The 14,309-nt window shown below is 48.3% G+C and overlaps 1 protein-coding gene across 1 annotated transcript; it reads left to right on the top strand.

The window, feature by feature from the left end:
- Window positions 1–257: 257 nt before the first annotated feature.
- EXOSC2 (exosome component 2) lies at window positions 258–11,885 on the top strand. Its single transcript, XM_010360951.2, has 9 exons — window positions 258–401; window positions 2,524–2,625; window positions 4,620–4,665; window positions 5,203–5,292; window positions 6,357–6,422; window positions 7,851–7,919; window positions 9,141–9,317; window positions 10,057–10,185; window positions 10,689–11,885. The coding sequence occupies exons 1-9, from the start codon at window positions 280–282 to the stop codon at window positions 10,767–10,769; spliced, it is 882 nt and encodes a 293-aa protein (XP_010359253.1). The 5' UTR covers window positions 258–279; the 3' UTR covers window positions 10,770–11,885.
- Window positions 11,886–14,309: the final 2,424 nt, after the last annotated feature.

Raw genomic sequence — 14,309 nt, 5'->3', positions numbered from 1 at the left:
CAAGACAGTTTTGGTAAAAAGTCACACGCCACACAACGTGAGATTGTGTTATTCCACGGGTGCTCCCTTGCCAATAGTAAACATGGCAGCTCGGCTCCCTTCCCTTCGGGTTCGCGTTATCGTTGCCAATTGTAAACATGGCCTCTAGGCCGTGAGTTCTCATTGGCAGCTGCTCTGAGTCCCCGCCCTTCCCCGCCCCTCCGAACGCGGCCAGGAGTTGCGGAGTCGGATATCGCGGCTCTCCGCTGAACTGCGCCTGCGCAACTCGTTGGCGCCAAGATGGCGATGGAGATGAGGCTTCCAGCGGCTCGCAAGCCTCTTAGCGAGAGACTGGGTCGCGACACTAAGAAACATCTAGTGGTGCCGGGGGACACAATCACTACGGACACGGGATTCATGCGGTACGTGGGGACTTGGGGGAGTCGAGGCTTCACAGAGCGGCTTCAGGGCTCTCTGCACGTGGTCCAGGCCTCGTATCCCTGTGTGTCTAACTCCCCGCGGGACCCCAGGCACTTCGTCTGCGCATCCTACTCGCCTCCCTTCCGAGCCTCGTATTTCTTGCCCCCTGCGTCTTGTGTGTCCCCTTCTGCATTTGTCTCAGCTCCCTGAAACCCTCCACTCCTGACCTCTGGTGGCTGTGACTTTTGGGTCTTCTGCCTGAGGTCCAAATCTTTGAGCCTTCCTTGTAGGAGACCTGGAAAACCGGGGAGAGTTAGGCGCAGGCTCTCTTTCCAGTTTTCAGCTCTCTGAGGGGACGGTGGGTGTTCTTGGCCGCCTCCTCTTCAGTTTAGAATCCGTAATTGTTCGGGCAAACAGTTAAATTGTGCTGAATGCACCCATTTATACACATTTGAATCTAAGGGGTGCAGTACAGTGTGTTGTAGTTAAGAGGACAGGCTCTTGAGTCAGACAGTTGGGGTTCCAGTCCTGCTACCATCACATCTTATTAGCGGCATTGCCTCTCCACGGTCAGTTTCCTCATCTGTACGATAGTGATAATAACAGTATGATACGGTAATGAGGATTAAATGAGATAATTATGTAAGAAAAGAAGTAAAACCAGCCATTATATCATCATCATAGATAACACTAGCGTTTTAACCGTTTTTTTCTGTACATGTATATATACAGGGGGCACAGCATTCATAGCATTGCCCTTTAACCTGTTAGTTTAAGGCTAGTGGATCCTAGGAAATTTTTTTTTTTCGTTTTTGAGATGGAGTCTCTCTGTCGCCCAGGCTGGAGAGCAGTGGTGGGATCTAGGCTTATTGCAACCTCTGCCTCCTGGGTTCAAGCGGTTCTCCTGCCTCAGCCTCCTGAGTAGCTGGGATTACAGGCACCTGCCACCATGCCCAGCTAATTTTTGTATTTTTAGTGGAGACGAGGTTTCACCATGTTGGCCAGGCTGGTCTCGAACCCCGGACCTCAAGGGTGATCTGCCCGGGATTACAGGCATGCCCAGCCCCTAGGACTTTTTTTTTTTTTTTTTTTTTTGAGACAGAGTCTTGCTCTGTCGCCCAGGCTGGTCTGCAGTGGCCGGATCTCAGCTCACTGCAAGCTCCGCCTCCCGGGTTCACGCCATTCTCCTGCCTCAGCCTCCCGAGTAGCTGGGACTACAGGCGCTGCCACCTCGCCCAGCTAGTTTTTTTTTTTTTTTGTATTTTTTAGTAGAGACGGGGTTTCACCGTGTTAGCCAGGATGGTCTCGATCTCCTGACCTTGTGATCCGCCCGTCTCGGCCTCCCAAAGTGCTGGGATTACAGACTTGAGCCACCGCGCCCGGCCGGAAATTTTTTTTTTAATGAGACGGAGTCTCACTCTCGTCCAGGCTGGAGTGCCGTGGCACAGTCTAGGCTCACTGCAACCTCCACCTCTGGGATTCAAGCAGTTCTCCTGCCTCAACCTCCTAAGTAGCTGGGATTCCAGGCGCACGCCACCACGCCCGGCTAATTTTTGTATTTTTAGTAGAGACGGGGTTTCACCATGTTGGTCAGGCTGGTCTCAAACACTTGACCTCGTGATCCACCCACCTCGGCCTCCCAAAGTGCTGGGATTATAGGCGTGAACCACCGCACCTGGCCAGGAAATCTTAAGATTCATTCTTTCAATAATGCTTTCAACATATATTTACATTTCGTGCAGTTAGGATATAACGGCAGAGTGAAAAATCTCTGTCCTGGTGGAATTCTAATGGAGAATGTTAGGCAATAATGCAATGGGGAAAAACGTGGAGCAGGGTCAATGGAATGTGGGGGGAGTGGCGGCAACGGGGTGGGCTGTGTTTCCAATGGCACAGTCAAGGTAGGCCTGCTGGAGAAAGTGACACCTGAGCAGACCTGTGAGGAGTGATTTCCAAGTAGCCAGTCTGGAGAAGGAGCACTGAAGGCAGAGGAAGCAGCCAGCACAGAAGCCAGGCTTTGCAGGGGGAGCTTGTTAGCTTTGAGGAACACATTGTTCTTGAAAGGAGAGAGGTCACCTCGAGTTACCCCTGGTATCCTTTCTTTGTATCTTTGCCTTGCGTCAGGGGCCACGGAACATATATGGGAGAAGAGAAGCTCATTGCATCTGTTGCTGGCTCTGTGGAGAGAGTAAATAAGTTGATCTGTGTGAAAGCTTTGAAAACCAGGTGAGAACAAAAGGTGTGTATTCCCTTTCTTGTGGCATCCAGGTTGTACAACCAGGCTTTTTCTGCCCCCTCCATATCCCCTACCCCACCCCTGCCTGCCCTGTCATGCTGTAAGTCTGAGATTTTGACCATGAATGTAGGTGGGGTGGTGCAGATCAGTGCAGGCTTCAGAGGTTTTCCCATGTTATGTCACCACTCCAAGCCTTGGTTACCTCCTCTGCAAAGTGAGTATAATAGCATGGCCTACTTCACAGGATTTTCTTTTTTTTTTTTTTTTTGAGATGGAGTCTCGCTCTGTTGCCGAGGCTGGAGTGCAGTGGCACAGTCTGCTCACTGCAACCTCTGCCTCCCGGGTTCAAACGATTCTCCGGCCTCAGCCTCCCAAGTAGCTGGGATTACAGGCACTCGCCACCACGCCTGGCTAATTTATTTATACTTTTAGTAGAGACGGGGTTTCACCATGTTGGCCAGGCGGGTCTCGAACTGCTGACCTCAGAAGATTTCCCCCCACTTGGCCTCCCAGAGTGCTGGGATTACAGACGTGAGCCACTGCGCCTGGCCTAGGATTTTCTTTAGAATTCAGTGAGATGGTGCATGTAAAGTATTTAGCACAGGGCTTGATACCTAGAAGCATTCAATGAAGGTTAGCCCCAGAAAGCAAGCCAGTGAGGTTGGAACAGAGTGAGTGAGGGAGAGAGTAGGGGCAGATATGAGCAGAAAGCTGAGGTGGACAGACATGGGCCTGCCTTGTAGCCAGAGTAAGCATTTTGGCTTCTACTTTGTGTAATCTGGGAAGCCCCTGGAAGGGGTGGAGCAGAGGAGGGACTTGATCTGGACTTAAGCTCACTGTGGCTGCTGATGGGAGATTGAAGGGGGATAGAGCAAGCTTAGGGAGGTGGATTAGGGACCATACTCATGATCTGAAGAGATGGTGGCTTCGACTAAGGTGGTAGCAGTGGAAGGTGGAGGAGTGATTGGAATCCACATAGATTTTATTTTCTGAGTGTTTTTTTGAAATCATGAAAAGTTGTTAGGTTTTGTATTCTTTGGGGTTTACTGTACATGGGACCCAGTCAACTGTGAATAGAAATAATTTTACTTTTTCCTTTCCAATTTGGGATGCCTTTTATTTCCTGCATATGTTTTAAGGGTAGAGCCAGCAGGATTTGCTACTGGACTTGTTCTGAAGTGTGAGAGAGAGAGAGGAATCAAAGAACTCTCCAAGGTTTATTGGCCTGAGCAACTGGGGATGGAGTCACCATTGACTGAGATGGGGATAACTCATCCCCTATCTCGGTTTGCTATGGAGGACTGGAGGGGGCTGCAAGAAAGCTTAGTTTTGGGCGTGATGCATTTGAAAATGCCTATTAGTCATCTAAATGGCAGAGTTGGGTAGCTGGCAGTTGAGAAGGATTTGGAATTCAGGAGAGTGGCACAGTGACAGCACAGAGTGGTATTTTAATGGTATTAGATTGAGTGGCCGAAAAGTGAAGAGGTCTAAGGACTTGGCCTCAGCACCGAGTACGTCTCATTAGAATTGTGGATGAGGAGCTAGCAAAGGGGCTTGAGAGGAGCGGGCAGTGAGTGAGTAGAGGTGACATGAGCAGACTCATGTGGTTGGCGTCTGGCTCAGATTTCCTTTCTCTTCCTTTGGCTGTTGCAGAACTCATCCATGTGCCACAGGAAAATGTGTCAGTGTCATGTTTTTCAGTGTCACGTAATTGAACAAAATAGGGTTTTTTTTTTTTTTCGGCTAAATGAACTACTTGGAATAGCGATTTGTTTGAGGATAGTTAATGGAGACTTTATACATGGAGGAATGTGTGAAGTTAGCAATTTCTGAAAATAAGTCCAGACAATATAGTTACATGAATTTGCTGAATGTGACGCCTATTCAAGGCTTTCACTCTGTTGAACCGACATCTCAAATGGTGTGTGGTCTTGTCAGACAGTCTGCTCACAGATGCACGAATCCCTTGTGTTTTATCTTTCAGATACATTGGTGAAGTAGGAGACATTGTAGTGGGAAGAATCACAGAGGTAACGTCAATATCAGATTGGTGTTTACAAAGTCGAGGCAGGCTGGCGATTTCGTTCATGGGACAGTCATTCCACTTGTAGTTACATGAAAAAGGCATTCGTTGCATTTGGCTATTGTGTGGCCTCTGATGTAAATATGTGTCTTGTTCGATTTGGGATTACTGGTTCTTTTTCTTTTTCTTTTTCTTTTTTTGAGATGGAGTCTTGCTCTGTTGCCCAGGCTGGAGTGCAGTGGCGCAATCTTGGCTCGTTGCAACCTCCGCCTCCCGGGTTCAAACGATTCTCCTGTCTCAGCCTCCTAAGTAGCTGGGATTACAGGCACCTGCCACCACGCCCGGCTAATTTTTGTATTTTTAGTAGGGTTTCATCATATTGGTCAGGCTGGTCTCAAACTCCTGACCTTAAGTGAGCCACCGCCTCGGCCTCCCAAAGTGCTGGGATTACAGGCGTGAGCCACCGCACCCAGCCTTACTGGTTACTTAAGATGTGAACTCCTGTCCCTGGAGCATGTGTCCAGGTGTGGAACTTGGCTTATAGGTTCAACAGAAGAGGTGGAAGGTGGAGACCAACTCCAGGCTGGATTCGGTCTTGCTGCTCTCGTCCATGAACCTTCCTGGAGGAGAGCTGGTAAGGGCTACAGCTGGGGCCATGGACTAGAGCCCAGTGGGGTGGGGGGAGCTGTGGGACCCTTTGTTCCACCAGAGAACTTTGCTTTACAGTGAGGTTACCCCTTTGACTCCTGTTTGTCTGCTGTGAAGTTTGCTGCCTGGATGTGTATGTAGACTTTTCACCCTGTCCAGGTCTCCCGAAAGAGGGAGCAGTTGGCATATGGTAGGATCAGCAACATCCATGGGGTGGGATCCCAACAGAGAGTTGGGGAGAGAAGCTCTTAGATGCTTGTTGTTAATAGTTTTCCTTTTCTGGACGTATCAGCTTTGCACAGTGAAGATGTTCCTTGGAAAGCTGTCTTTACATTAGTTTTTTGTGAATTGAAAGGCATTTGGTTATTCCAGACAGCCACAGTAACTAAGCCACAGCCTTTTGTAAAATACCATGGTTCACCTTTATCTTCAGTCCAGCATGTATTTACAGAGAGGCTTACTGTGCCAAGCTCTGTGCCGAGTGCCAAGCACGACTGAGTTCCCTAGCAGGGGATGTAAGATAACTGACCCAGTATCTGGCAGTAGAAGAATAAATAAGCTGTGGTTATACAAAAGGAGTGGTTAATTCCAGTGAGAGAAGCTCGTAGGAAAGACAGGCATTGGAGTTGATCCTGGAAGGATGGAGAGACTTTAAATGACTAGTTCAGGGAATGTGAGATAAAGGGAAATGTGTGAGCAGAGATATATGCAAGCAGGAGTTAGTCTGGTCCTGCCGGACCACAGAGAGCTGTCATGGAAGATGAGTGTGGAAATGTTGGCTGGGTGAGATTGGGAGGGGTCTGAATGTTCTTCAGAGAAGAGAGGGAAAGAGGAAGAGAAAAGGGCTGTGGAAAAGTCTCTTGAGATGGAAAGTCGTGATTATCACTCATTCCCCTCAAGTGGCTCAGGTTACCTACTTTTGCCATAGTTCTCAGTGTTTGAATATTGTGGTTGGCCTCAAAAATCTCAAAAGGAAGTGAAAGAGAAAGAAGCGATGGAGACCTTTCTGAGGATCTGGCTTAAGTAATGTTATTTCTTTGTATATTTCAGAGGAGAAGATCTGCAGAAGATGAGCTTGCAATGCGAGGTTTCTTACAGGAAGGGGACCTCATCAGTGTATCCTGTGCTTTGCACTGCAGCCTCTTCATGCTTTTCTGTGGGGCTGGGAAATGGGCCTTCCATTGTATGTCTCTGATGGAAGAACCATTAGACCAAGTGTCGGGCTCTGCTGTGTCCTTTCTCAGTCTCCTTAACTCAGGCGGACTCCCCAGCTCTTGTTCAGACCTGCTGCTAAATCATTTCTTTGGGTCTTGTAACTTATGGTAGCCTGTGCTTTAGGCTTTTGTTAATGATGTTAACTTTTAGCCCAGGGAGTGGAAGAGGTGTTGTTCACACCAAGATATTAATGACAGGCCAAGTGTGGTGGTTCATGCCTATAATCGTAGCGCTTTGGAAGGCCAAGGAGGGAGGATTGCTTGAGCCTAAGAGTTCAAGACCAGCCTGGGCAACATAGCAAGACCCCCTCTCTACAAAAAAATAAAAATAAAAAATTAGCCGGGCATGGTGGCACATGCCTGTAGTCCTAGCTACTCCGGAGGCTGGGGCCAGAGGGTTGCTTGAGCCCAGGAGCTCAAGGCTACAGTGAGCTCTGATCACACCACTGCATTCCAGCCAGGGTGACAGAGCAGGACTCTGTCTCTATTTTATGTTATTTAAAATTTTTCTTTTTTTTTTTAAGACGGAGTCTTGCTCTGTTGTCCAGACTGGAGTGCAGTGGCGTGATCTCAGCTCACTGCAACCTCCGCCTCCCGGATTCAAGCAATTCTGCTTTAGCCTCCCGAGTAGCTGGGATTAAGGTGTGTGCCATATTCTGGTAATTTTTGTATTTTTAGTAGGGACGGGGTTTCACCATATTGGCCAGGCTGGTCTCGAACTCCTGACCTCAGGTGATCTACCCACCTTGACCTCCCAAAGTGCTGGGATTATAGGCATGAGCCACCATGCCTGGCCTTCAATTTAATTTAATTTAATTTTGTTTTATTTTATTTATTTTTTGAGACGGAGTTTCGCTCTTGTTTCCCAGGCTGGAGTGCAATGGTGTGATCTCGGCTCACCACAACCTCTGCCTCCCGGGTTCGAGCGATTCTCCTGCCTCAGCCTCCTGAGTAGCTGGGATTACAGGCATGTGCCACTAGGCCCAGCTAATTTTGTATTTTTAGTAGAGACGGGGTTTCTCCATGTTGGTCAGGCTGGTCTGGAACTCCCAACCTCAGGTGATCCACCTGCCTCAGCCTCCCAAAGTGCTGGGATTACAGGCATGAGCCACCGCGCCTGGCCTTCTGTCTATTTTTTTAAAAAAGATATTCATGACAACCAAGGGGAGAGATGAGGTCACAGTGATGTCCTCTGGGTCTAAGATTGTTGAGCCTGGACCATTGGAGAGGGGAGGAAAAGATGGAGGCGTGGGGTCAAGGGGCAGAGGCTGCAGAGGACAGGACAGTGTGTGGCCGAGGCTACTGTTTGTTCCTTCATCACCCTGGCCAGGCTGAGGTCCAGGCAGTGTTCTCTGATGGAGCTGTCTCTCTGCACACGAGGAGCCTGAAATATGGAAAAGTAAGTCGGGCTCTTGATGTTCCTGTTTGCCTACTGAGATTGCAAGGCTCTTTCTGAATCCCTATAGCTCTCTGGAATTCTGGCCTAAAGAACCCCAGTAGCTAAGCATTAATAGAGGTTGGCATCCCACAAACTGATCGTGTTCCTTAAACATAACATCAGGGTTCACAGGTCAGGGTTCACAGGTCAGGGTTCACAGGGTCATGGGCCAGTAGCCTTGTAAAGAACAAGTTTTATCTTTTTTCTCCAGGGAGACTGACTCTTTCCTACAGAAGAGCCCCTCCAACTGTGGGCTGGGAGGTGCAGCTGTCTCTCCCTCCAGGGGGCGCTGCAGCTCAGTACTGGGGCCGGGGCTGAGGCGGTCCTGGGAACAAAGGGAGGCTGGGCCTGGAGAAACAACCCTTGGACAAGCGTCCAGTGAGTCCAGTGGATGTTATTGCTGGCAAAGCTTGCTCTGTCATCTGAGCCTCTAAATGGAATTTCACTGCTTTTCTTGTACGAGGTTGCATTGTTGAAGCTATTTATTATTTTAAGGAGAGCATACTTCCTAAAACAAATTAGGATTTACTAGTCTCTTAGCTTTATCTGGGTGAACATTTTTATTTTCTGAGTGGAACAAAAACCTCTTCCCTCAATGGAGTGGCTGCAGCCAGCCACGTTCGTGTACAGGGAGTAGGCAGAGGACTGCTGCAGTATGCTGACTTTCGCAACCCTGGGTCCCGTGGACTCGCCCTTGGCAGGACATGCACTTGAGCTGGCCTGCCAGGACCAGACATGGATTTGCACCCAGCTCCACCCAGCTCCTTACCTACCCAGAGGCACACATCTCACAGGCAAGATGAGTGTTTGGGGTTCAGGTATGAGCTAGGGTCCTGGAACAACACAGTGCTACTGGACTGGCAGGAGGCTCCAGCTCCCTCGTTGGCTTCAACCTTTCTAATGTCTGGCACATGAGTTCTGGCTTAGAGTCCAAGGGAGACTAAAGGGAAATGACAGAGAAGAGCATTGAAAGTCACCTTCTGCTGGGATATATGAATAGCCTCTGAGTCCCCAAGTGCTCTCTGCAAAAATGTGTACTATGGGTGTGCGTATAGGCGACAGCAGTTGTAAACAGGAAGGGCACCAATTTGAATATACTTAGGATGTGTATTCTGTAGTCTCCTTTTCATTCATCCCACTGATGATCCTGCAGTGACCTAGCTTTGTGGTGTATTTCTTTAGCTAGGTCAGGGGGTTTTGGTCCAGGTTTCCCCCTCCCTGGTGAAACGGCAGAAGACCCACTTCCATGATTTGCCATGTGGTGCCTCCGTGATTCTCGGCAACAATGGCTTCATCTGGATTTACCCAACACCTGAGCACAAAGAAGAGGAAGCAGGGGGCTTCACTGCAAACCTGGAGGTGAGCAAACACTGGCCACTGTCGGTGGGAAGGATGGGACTCAGTCTTTGCTGTGTTTTTGTGGCCAGTGAAATTGGTTGTTTTTAGCTATATTACTGCTGGAGGCTGAGTCACTTTGACTTTCCATCAAGGTGTATTCATGAACCGCATATTATCTTCTCTCTTCTAAGGAGATGAACTCGGTGAATGGTTTGATGTTTGTTGGTGGCGATGGCAAAGTTGCAGGGTAAAGCCGAAGAGCCACTGAAGAAGCCATTCTTTTTTCTGTTTGTTTGTTTGTTTGTTTGTTTGGTTTTGAGACGGAGTCTCACTCTGTAGCCCAGGCTGGAGTGCAGTGGCGCCATCTCGGCTCACTGCAAGCTCCGCCTCCTGAGTACAAGAGATTCTCCTGCCTCAGCCTCCCGAGTAGCTGGGATTACTTTCGTGTCCCACCATGCTCTGCTAATTTTTGTATTTTTAGTAGACATGGGGTTTCACCATGTTGGTCAGGCTGGTCTCAAATTTCTGACCTTGTGATCCACCCGCCTCGGCCTCCTGAAGTGCTGGGATTACAGGCATGAGACACTGCGCCCTGCCCCATTCCTTTTAATCTCCCTTGGAGTTAGCTGTTTGGTTGGTTTGGAGTTCCAGGGTGATATTTTCTGAGTCATAAGTAATTTACTTGTGATTTTCTGTGGCTGGTCACGTATTTTGGTCCTGTTTATATTTCCCTTCCCTTCTCCTCTGTGTCTCCTGATAGCCTGTCTCTCTTGCTGATCGAGAGGTGATATCCCGGCTTCGGAACTGTGTCATCTCGCTGGTAACTCAGAGGATGATGCTGTATGATACCAGCATCCTCTACTGCTATGAAGCATCCCTTCCACATCAGGTACTCTCCTCAGGACCTCTCGCTTCTTCACTGATCTGTGAGCTGCTCTGTTGTTTGCTCAGAGACAATATGCGTGTCTCCCCAATACTTTCCAAACATCCATCAGTATGAACTGGCCTCAAACAGCCTTAATGAGTGTCTAGTAGATCTTTCCCTAAGATTCTTGCAGTATTCTCAATGTGTAATGTCAGTCTTAAGGATTTTGGGGCTGGAGGTGTCAGGTGGGACTCGTTTATGAGAGCAACCTCGGACTGCATCTTACCCCAAATTTCAGCCAGCTTTTGGATGTATGTCAGAATAATTGTTCTTGTCGGCTACATCCCAGAGAATCTTGCTGATGTATCAGGCTGCTTGAGCAGATCATATCTTGTAACGCTTAGTCTCTGAGACATGAAAGGAATACAGAAAGTTTATGTTAACGGCTTGATTTATGTTTGGATTGGCTTGGTGGTCTGTTTATGGTTGGTTTCTCTTCTGAACAAATGCCTTTTTCCCTCTTTCAGATCAAAGACATCTTAAAGCCAGAAATAATGGAGGAGATTGTGATGGAAACACGCCAGAGGCTTTTAGAACAGGAGGGATAAGGAGGTGCTCCAGAAGGACAGGACTGTGGACCTTGCAGGAGTGAAGACTGTGATGTGTGGTCCCCATATGTGGCTCAGCGAAGACTCGAGAGATAATTACTTTGTCTGCATTGACAGCCCTGTGACTGCCTCCAGCCTACAGGCCTGCTTTCTCCTGTCCTAACACCAAGCCTGGGTGGCAGATGAACAGTACTCCCTTGGGTTGCCGGCTGAGTCCCAGCATTAGGGAATAGTTTGAGGTCTTTCAAAGTGTACAGTGTTCCAGTTGAATGGCCTCCCATCCTGGAATAATATGGAGAATCCTTTGTCTTCCACTCACTGTCATTCACAAGGCACAGTGCCCCATGAAATTGCCCCAGTAGAAAACATGGCATCCCTGACCCCCAAATGGTCTGTTTTGGCCTCCATTCCTATATCCTTTAAATGACTGAGAATGCAGCTGGTAAAGTTGGAAGAATAGTTAACCAAGCAGGCCAGGCGCGGTGGCTCATGCCTGTAATCCCAGCACTTTGGGAGGCCGAGGTGGGCAGATCACCTGAATTCGGGAGTTCGAGACCAGCCTGGCTAACATGGTGAACCCCATCTATACTAAAAATACAAAAAATTAACCAGGTGTGATGCGCACCTGTAGTCCACAGCTACTCAGGAGGCTGAGGCAGGAGAATCGCTTGAACCCAGGAGGCAGAGGTTGCAGTGAGCTGAAATCGCGTACCGCATTCTAGCCTGGGTGACAGAGTGAGACTGTTTCAAAAAAAAAAAAAAAAAAAAAACCAAGCAGACTTTTGCTTGGTTGGAATCTGATTTTCTGTTGCATATTCCTTATAGCCATACATGCGATTATGTCCGTACCAGGCTGCCTTAATCTGTCATGCTTGGAGGGTGACTTGTAAGATGCTGAATTATTCATAATAGAGTGAATGTTCTGGGTCCATGTACTCTGAGAAACATGAAGAAAATAAACTAAGAAAAATGGAGACTGGAAAAACAAAGATGTTTTCCTCCTATAATCGAAGTAGTAGTGCATTAACTTGTGGATAATTCAGGGTTAAAAGATAAAAAGACACCAAAGTTCTCGCTGAAGAATGTGAGAATTCCTGTGCATTGTTTTTTCTGATGACTATCTAAAGATAGTGCCCTGATGTAGGTTTGGGGGAGCATTTTTATAAAGGGTATTATGTGCCTGTAATCCCAGCACTTGGGGAAGTTGAGTGGGCAGATCACCTGAGGTCAGGAGTTCAAGACCAGCCCGGCCAATATAGTGAAACCTTGTCTCTACTAAAAATATTAGCCGGATGTGGTGGCACAAGCCTGTATGTAGTCAGCTACTCGGGAGGCTGAGGCATGAGAATCGGTTGAATGCGGGAGGCAGAGATTGCAGTGAGTCGAGATCACACCATTGCACTTCAGCCTGGGTGACACAGTGAAACTGTCTCAAAAAAAAGGCGGCCGGAGGTGGTGGCTTACGCCTGTAATCCCAGCACTTTGGGAGGCTGAGGTGGGTGGATCACAAGGTCAGGAGATCAAGTCCATCCTGGCTAACAGTGAAACCCCATCTCGACTAAAAATACAAAAAAAAAAAAAAAAAACATAGCTGGGCTTAGTGGCAGGCACGTGTAGTCCCTGCTACTTGGGAGGGTGAGGCAGGAGAATGGAGTGAACCCGGGAGGCGGAGCTTGCAGCGAGCTGAGATTGCACCACTGCATTCCAGCCTGGGTGACAGAGTGAGACTCTGTCTCAAAAAAAAAAAGGCACTATATGCAAGTACTGTCTTAACATACGTGGCGAACTATTTTTGTTTTTTTGTTGTTGTTGTTTTTGAGAGAGTGTCGCTGTGTTGCCAGGCTGGAGTGCAGTGGCTCGATCTCGGCTCACTGCAACCTCCACCTCCTGGGTTCAAGCAATTCTGCCTCAGCCTCCCAAGTAGCTGGGACTATAGGCGCCTGCCACCACACCCAGCTAATTTTTGTGTTTTTAGTAGAGACAGGGTTTCACCATGTTGACCAGGCTGGTCTCGATCTCTTTTTTTTTTGAGAGAGACTCACTCTGTGCCCCAGGCTGGAGTGCAGTGATGCTATCTCAGCTCACTGCAAGCTCCGCCTCCCGGGTTCACACCATTCTCCTCCCTCAGCCTCCCGAGTAGCTGGGACTACAGGCGCATGCCACCATGCCTGGCTAATTTTTTGTATTTTTAGTAGAGATGGGGTTTCACCGTGTTAGCCAGGATGGTCTCTATCTCCTGACCTCGTCATCCACCCACCTCAGCCTCCCAAAGTGCTGGGATTACAGGCGTGAGCCACCATGCCCGGCCTGGTCTAGATCTCGACCTCGTGATCCACCCGCCTCAGCCTCCCAAAGTGTTGGGATTACAAGCGTGAGCCACCGTACCCAGCCATATTTTTTGATGTTTATAGATGTCTTTGTTTTTGAAACAGAGACTCACTCTGTCACCAGGTTGGAGTGCAGTGGCGCAATCTCGGCTCACTGCAACCTCTGCCTGGGTTTAAGCGATTCTCCTGCCTCAGCCTCCCAAGTAGTTAGGATTACAGGCTAATTTTTGTATTTTTAGTAGAGACGGCGTTTTACCATGTTGGCCAGGATGGTTTCGATCTCTTGACCTTGTGATCCGCCCGCCTCAGCCTCCCAAAGTGCTGGGATTACAGGCATGAGCCACTACGCCCAGGTATAGATGTCTTAACATCATTGTTTTCTGTTCTTTTGTTCTGGGTGATAATAAGGAGCTGAGGACAGCTGAGGAAGGGCTTGGCAGACAAAATGCCTTCCGACAGAGCCCTAACTACTCCACGTAAACCTAGGACAGTCTCAATGCTAGTAACTTTGAACACTGCATTTGATAACTTTGAAATACAACTTGGCTCCTTTTCATTAAATGGTATGCTTCTTTATAACAACACAATAAACAACTTCTTACCTCACTTTCTTTTTTTGAGATGGGTCTCACTCTCACCCAAGCGATCATGATCATGGCTCACTGGAACCTCTACCTCCCAGGCTCAAGTGAACCTATCTCAGCCACCCAAGTAGCTGGGTCCACAGGCATGTGATGTATCACCATGCCTGGCTTTTTTGTTTTTTTTGTTTTTTTTGAGACAGGGTCATGCCCTGTCACCTAGGCTGGACTGCAGTGGCACAATCACTTCTTAAACTCCTGGTCTCAAGCAGTCCTCCAGCTTCAGCCTCCTGAGTAGCTGGGACTACAGGTGCTTAGCCACCACATACAGCTAATTGTTTTTTGTTTGTTTTTTTTGGTAGAGATGAAGTCTATGTTGCCCAGGCTGGTCTTGAACTCCTGACCTCAAGCAACCCTCCCGCTCAAGCCATCTTCCCACCTTGGCCTCCCAAAGTGTTGGGATTACAGACATGAGCCACCACGCCCTGCCTACTTTTTTTTTATTTTTACAATTTTTTTTGTAGAGACAATTTGTCACTTGTTGCCCAGGCTCAAGCGATCCACCCACCTTTGCCTCCCAAAGTGCTGGGATTACGTGTGTGAGCCACAACTCCTGGCCTCTTTTTTTTTTG

This window comes from Rhinopithecus roxellana, chromosome 16 (genome assembly GCF_007565055.1).
Source record: "Rhinopithecus roxellana isolate Shanxi Qingling chromosome 16, ASM756505v1, whole genome shotgun sequence".
Lineage (NCBI taxonomy): Eukaryota > Metazoa > Chordata > Mammalia > Primates > Cercopithecidae > Rhinopithecus > Rhinopithecus roxellana.
This window is presented reverse-complemented; position numbering and strand designations above follow the sequence as displayed.